The 6,717-nt window shown below is 40.3% G+C and overlaps 1 protein-coding gene across 1 annotated transcript; it reads right to left on the bottom strand.

Moving 5' to 3' along the window:
- Positions 1–3,599: 3,599 nt before the first annotated feature.
- On the bottom strand, positions 3,600–5,132 carry LOC105164450 (uncharacterized). Its single transcript, XM_011083101.2, has 3 exons — positions 4,177–5,132; positions 4,061–4,128; positions 3,600–3,904 (listed from the first exon to the last, which is right to left on the bottom strand). Exons 1-3 carry the CDS (start codon positions 5,130–5,132, stop codon positions 3,600–3,602), a joined length of 1,329 nt encoding a protein of 442 aa, XP_011081403.2.
- Positions 5,133–6,717: the final 1,585 nt, after the last annotated feature.

Below are 6,717 nucleotides of genomic sequence, written 5' to 3'. Positions count from 1 at the left end.
TTTTCTTCGTTTCTTCTTAATTACCTTTTACGCCATCTTGTAGGCCGCAGCTCTTTCTCACAATATGGCTCTAAAATGCACTAGCCATCGGAAGAACTATTTATCAGCGGTCCACAAGCTAGAAAATCTTCACTAACAATTTGCTGAAAAGGAGTCCAACGAGAAAACACTGATTGCTGAAAATGAGAGCTTGAAAGGCCAGCTCGCTGATCTCAAAGTTGAATTGGAGAAGGTTAAAGGCAAGGCCTTTTCTGATGGTCGCAGAAAAGGTGTTATAGCTGGTAGAGAAGAGGGCATGAAGGAAGGTTACGAGGCGGGTCGGTTGGATGGTATAGAGGAAGGTAAGTTTGATCGCATCCATATCGAAGAGCATAAAAAGTCGCTTGTGGAGGCTCGACTTCAAGCTGCTCGTGATTTTTTGAGGTCTGCAGCCTTTCAAACAGCTGTGGAGATGAAGGTTGCGCGCTTTTTTGGTGATGGGTTCAACACATGCAAAGCTCAAGCGAACACTCTGAAGGCCTTCGCTGCAACTTTCGATCAACAGCAGTTGAACCCTGGCTTGGACAAAGACCTTCAACCGTACAAAGATGCTCCAGACTTCCCCGAACCAGGTGGCGAGTTCGATGTCCTGTTAGAAGAAGTAGAGTCCATGAAATAGGGTAGCCGGCTATTTTTGAGATTCACTTCTTTTTTAACTTAATTTTTTAGACACTTTTTGATTGGTTTCGAATGATTGTATAGCCTTCACTAACTTTTGGCATTGTATTGGATCGCAAATTAACTGGAATGAGATCTCTTTTTGCCGGATTTGTCACGCCTAATGACCTTTTAATGCTTGTTTTTCTCCAGAACGTATTAGAATACGAACGTTTTTATTACTGGTCACTTGTTGAATCAGATCAATTTTTCGATGTTCTCAAGCTCCAGTCTCCTCTTAGGATCAAATTTGCTGGCCTTTTTCAAGCTCAAATCTTTTAAGCGTCTTTTTCAGATCTTATTTTTTGATCCTCTTAAGATCATTTGCTGGCCTTTTTCAGGCTCAAGTCTAAGCGTTTTTTTCAGATCGCAATTTCGATCCTCTTAGGATCAAATTTTTTGGCCTTTTTCAGGCTCAAATCTTTTAAGCATCTTTTTCAAATCGCATTTTTCGATCCTCTTAGGATCAAATTTGATGGCCTTTTCAGGCTCAAATCTTTTAAGCGTCTTTTTCAGATCACATTTTTCGATCCTCTTAGGATCAAATTTGCTGGTCTTTTTCAAGCTCAAGTCTAAGCATCTTTTTCAAATCGTAATTCTCGATCCTCTTAGGATCAGATTTGCTGGCTTTTTCAGGCTCAAATCTTTTAAGCGTCTTTTTCAAATCGCACTTTTTGATCCTCTTACGATCAAATTTGCTGGCCTTTTTCAGGCTCAAATCTGTTAAGCATCTTTTTCAGATCGCATTATTTGATCCTCTTAGGATCAAATTTGCTGGCCTTTTTTTCAGGCTCGCCTTTTAAGTGTCTTTTTCAGATCGCAATTTTCGATCCTCTTAAGATTAGATTTGCTGGCCTTTTTCAGGCTCGTCTTTTAAGCGTCTTTTTCAGATCGCATCTTTCGATCCTCTTAGGATCAGATTTGTTGGCCTTTTTCAGGCTCAAGTATTTTATAAGGTGCGATCAATTTAGAAAATGCAGCCTTTTTCAGGCTCCTAAGTCTTCAAAAAGAAATGCGACCAATTTACAAAATGTGGCCTTTTTCAGGCTCCCAAGTCTTCAAAAAGATGTGATCAATTTAAGAAATGTGGCCTTTTTCAGGCTCCCAAGTCTTCAAAAAGAAATACGACCAAATTACAAAATGTGGCCTTTTGCAGCCTCCCAAGTCTTCAAAAAGATGTGCGACCAAATTATAAAATGTGGCCTTTTTCAGGCTCCCAAGTCTTCAAAAAGATGTGATCAATTTACAAAATGTGGCCTTTTTCAGGCTCTTTCCATTACTACCGCGACCTACCTCAGGCGTAAAATTTCTTCAAGTTCCTCATATTCCACGATCAGGGCAAATCGCGTCCCTCGAGGTCTTGCAGCTTGTATGTTTCCTCTTTTTTCATTTCCACAACCTTAAATGGTCCTTCCTAGACAGGATCAAGCTTGCCCACGTGTCGAGAGACCTCCACCTTTTTGTGGACTAAGTCGCCCACTGCAGTGATCGGGGTCTCAACTGTCGATTATAACTCCTCATCATTAGTCCTTTATGGTGCATGATCTTTGCGTACGCAACATCCCTTCTTTCGTCAATTGTGTTGAGGTTGAATTGCCTTTATTCCTCATTGTTAGCGGGGTCGTATGCCATCACTCGATGAGATTCTTCTCCTATCTCCGTTAACTTTTGCACCTCCTTAACTGTTCTGGGTGACTTCAGCCTCTGAATAGCTTCTATCTTCTCGGGCTTGGCTTCGATCCCACGTTCACTCACCAGATAGCCCAGGAACTTTCCCCCTCTTACACTAAAGGTGCATTTGGCTGGGTTCAGCTTCATCCCATATATCTTCATTATGCTAAAAGCTTGCTCGAGCCATCCCAGGTGGCTTTCAGACTTGTCGCTTTTGACCAGCATGTCGTCAACGTAGACCTCCATGGTTCGACCGATCATGTCCCTGAACATTTTATTGACCAACCTTTGATATGTTGCACCTGCATTCTTTAAACCGAAAAGCATCACATTATAACAAAAGATGCCATCATTGGTTATAAATGAGGTCTTATCTCGATCTTCCTCAGCCATGAAAATCTGGTGATATCCTTGGTAAGCATCCATCCTGGAGAATAGCTCGAAGCCCGCAGTGGAATCGACCAGGACATCAATCCGAGGAAGGGGGAATGGATCATTCGGGCAAGCTTTATTCAGATCCATGAAGTCTGTACACATTCGTCATTTTTCGAAAGGTTTTGGAACCACCACAACGTTCGATAACCACTCGGGGTATTGCACTTCACTAACGTAGCCTGCCTTTAAAAGTTTGTCAACTTCCTCCTTAATGACTCTGTTCTTTTCTATCCCAAAAGTTCTTTTCTTCTTCTGGACAGGTCGCGCCGCGGAGTCGACTCATTCCTGGGTCGATCCCTTTGAAGTTAAAGGGGTTCCAAGCGAATATGTCTGTATTTTTCCTCAAGAAATCTATCATCATCGACTCCAATGGTTCCCCTAGATGTGCTCCTATTCTGGTCGTCTTGCCGACCTCACCTGCCACCAGCTCGACTTCTTTATGCTCTTTACTATGTTTCAAACATTCGAATTTATTCTCTTAATTGCTTATTTCTTCTCTTTTCCTTTTCTCATTCGCATCCTTTGCTTTCAAAGAGAGGTTATAACATCTTCTTGCTTCTTTTCTGTCACATGCGACCTCTCCTACTCCATTCTCTGTAGGAAACTTCATCTTCAAGTGAAACATAGATACGATCACTCGGAACAGATTTAATCCGAGTCTTTCGAGGATTACATTTTAAGCGAATGGGTGTCTACTACCAAAATTTTTATCAACAATGTCTTCCTTCAGGGTTCTATCCCTATGGACACTGGAAGCTCTATAGTGCCACAAGATGTTATCTCGCTCCCCCCGAAGCCTACAAGGGTGTTGTCATCAGGTCCAACTTCGCATCGTTCAGCCCCATCTTTGTTATCACATCTTTGAAAATTATATCCGTCGAGTTGTCGTTGTCGATCAAAACCTTGTGTACAGTTAAATTTGCTATGTCCATCTTTATCACTAATGGGTCGTTGTGCGACCCACATTCGATCCCATCATCTCTTCCAAAAGTGATCTCCACTTCTCGATCCACATTCATCACTAGAGCTGCTCTCTTGTATGCTTGTTCTCCTCGCTCATATCTTTTCCTGGCCCGCTTCGAGTCTCCCCCACTTGGTCCTCCTACAATCGTGTGGATTACTCCTTTCACAGGGGCGTTCTCCCTGCGCTCCCCTTTTTCTTCTCTGGTTCGACTTGCAAAATCTTCTCTACTTCTGGATCGAGCTCTATTGCACTATTCTTTTTTATGCTCCCCCAATATTAAGTCTCTGAAATAACCTTCCTTCACCAGCCTCTCAATTTCGTCTTTTAACTGGAAACAATCTTCAGTATCGTGTCCTCTTTCCCTGTGGAATTTACAATATTTGTTAGAGAACTTTTTAGAGGGAGTATACCTGATATGCGGGGGCCATTTCAGCACATTCGCCTTCTCTACCATCATTAGTGTCTTTTTTTGCGTCGTCGCGAGTGGGGTATAATTATGGTAGTTGGGACGGTAGAGGCGTTCCATTCCTCGTTCAAATTTCGCTTGTTTGCTTCCTCCCTTTTTGAAGTCACGAGTGTGGTCGCATCCTTTGCTCCACCATTCCCCATCCTTCATGATGTTCATCTCCTCCTCATCAATGTATTGTTTAGCCATCGCCATCAATTGTTCCACATCAGTAGGTGGATCGCGAGCCAGCACTGAGGCCAACGACCCTTTTCTCAAACCGTGTATGAGGATGCTTACCATCATGTCAATCCTCAAGTCCTGCACTTTCAGTGTTTCATTATTGAATCTCCCCATGAAACTCTTGAGTGATTCATCTTCTCGTTGTCGGATAGTGAACAAATAAGTCGTAGATCGTTGATGTTTTCTCTTACTGGCGAAGTGAAATTTGAACTTTTGCAGCAACTGCCCACAGGTCTTGATAATTCCACAAGGCAGGCTGGTGAACCATTCTTGGGTCTTTCCTGTCAGGGTAGTGACAAAGAGTTTAGCCATAATCGGGCTTGGTTGTCCGTATAAATTCATCACCAACTCAAAAGCCGACACATGCTCCAGTGGGTCTTTCATTCCGTCATAATTTGGGAGGTCCGGCATCCGAAAATTTGGATCCACGACTTGCGTCACTATTTTGTTATCGAAAGGTGAGTTCCTATTTTGCGCCACTAGCTCTCCTCTCTTCTTTAGCTCGTCAATTTGCTTCGCTAATGAAGCGATTTGTTTACCCACATGGTCGACTTTTGCCTTGGAGATGGTTGGCTCTCGTCGCTGCATCCCTCTATTACTAGATCCCGCTTCGGAAGATGTTAAGCCACGACCCCTCGCAAGTGCCCTTGCACTTGCATTTCCCGAAACTCTCTCCATTTGTCCTCTCTTGAATAATTGCCTCCGAGTGGTTTCCTTTTCTTGCGGTGTTGTTACTCTTTTCATATGCGATAATAGCATTTTGACCTGCTTCTTCTATCATGTTCCGCAGCTCCTCTCTAGTTAATTGTATGGTTTGCTCCCCTTCAATCGGCGTGTCTTCAACATGCGCATTTCCTCTTGACGTTCCTTCCATCCTATTTGAATCCTCAGTATTCCCAGAGACGGCACCAAATGATCTTGGTCGAAATCTACGACCCTTCTGTCCGAACGGCCACGTTCTCCTTCCAAGATGAAGTTGGGTCCTGAGGACAAAAAAGCACGTGAGTCTCGTCAGGTGTGTCCACGACAAAGACCCTCCGACGCTCAAGTTAGAATGGTTCGAAATAAAATGATGCAAATTCAAGAGGTAGGTCGAAAATTATAAGTTACAGTTACCTTAATAAATGAGCTGTCAGGAATATTATAGTCTCAGGGATATGCTATGATTCGAGCCACGTGTTATTCTTTTATAAGGTGGTCTTGTGATTAGACAGCTTCTCTGCTAATACGGGTTTTTCTGGATGGGCGGGTCTAACCGACCCGCTTGAATGGGACACGGGTCTTTGCATGAAGCATATTACAAAAATACCCTTAATGAAGGGTATTTTTAGTAATTTTGCATTTTCCCCATCAGAGCCCAATTCGCCTCCTCCTCCTCGTCCCTCACCCTTCCTCCAGCATCTCTCTCTCTCTCTCTCTCTCTCTCTCTATATATATATATATATATATATACATATATATAAAAATTATATATATAAATACATATATAAATAGGTTTATTGTAAAAGTATAAATATATATATATATATTCAAATTTAATTATATATAACATATTATTTTTATTTATATTTACTTAAATTTAAATCATTGACTTAAAATAGATAAAACATACACAATTGATTTATTAGTTAAATTTGGAACTTAAATTGATCAAGATCCGATGGTTATTAAATAGGTACACAAATATTATTTTAAAATTTAAATTAAAAATAAAAAAATATAGAAAAAAGTACGTGTAATACACAAAACGCATCAAGGGGGGTATTTTGTTCTATTTCTAATAACACAGGGGATAAATTGCATTTAACTCATTATTTGATTATGTGAATTTTCTAATCAAATCTTTGTTAGTCCGTGAAATTCTGATTGTCCTTGTTTGTACTTTGGATAAAATGTCCATTCTGTATCTTTTGCATTTTGGCATTTTAGTTATTTATCTTTATAGGATAGTAAATAGGTTTTATAATTTTTAAATGGGTAAAATTATATTTTTAATTTGTAACTTTAGGTTGTTAGCATTTTTGATCCTATAACTTACTCTATTTATGTATTTAGTCCCTTTTTGACCAATTTAATTATAAGCATTGCACATTTGATCTTTTTTTTGACAGATTTAGTCATGTATTGATAAGTTGGAGGTTATGGGTTCGAGTCCTGTAAGATGTATGGAAGTTTTGTCTCACTTAATATGAATTTATTATAATGTATATTTATTCTTACTTAATACGAGTTTATTATAATATTTAATTAATTATATTATAAA

Source organism: Sesamum indicum, linkage group LG6 (assembly GCF_026168435.1).
Source record: "Sesamum indicum cultivar Baizhima isolate 11 linkage group LG6, ASM2616843v1, whole genome shotgun sequence".
NCBI classification, from domain to species: domain Eukaryota; kingdom Viridiplantae; phylum Streptophyta; class Magnoliopsida; order Lamiales; family Pedaliaceae; genus Sesamum; species Sesamum indicum.
The sequence above is the reverse complement of the archived record's forward strand: the minus strand, read 5'-3'. Positions and strand labels throughout refer to the sequence as shown.

What these genes read in the sequence shown, in the direction of transcription:
- LOC105164450 (XM_011083101.2), bottom strand. Translation starts at nt 5,132, where the DNA reads ATGGAGAGAGTTTCGGGAAATGCAAGTGCAAGGGCACTTGCGAGGGGT. An exon ending in AAATGGCCCCCGCATATCAG is followed by an intron (nt 4,129 to 4,176) that starts GTATACTCCCTC and finishes TAAATTCCACAG; the next exon opens with GGAAAGAGGACACGATACTG. An exon ending in TGAGAGGCTGGTGAAGGAAG is followed by an intron (nt 3,905 to 4,060) that starts GTTATTTCAGAG and finishes ACACGATTGTAG; the next exon opens with GAGGACCAAGTGGGGGAGAC.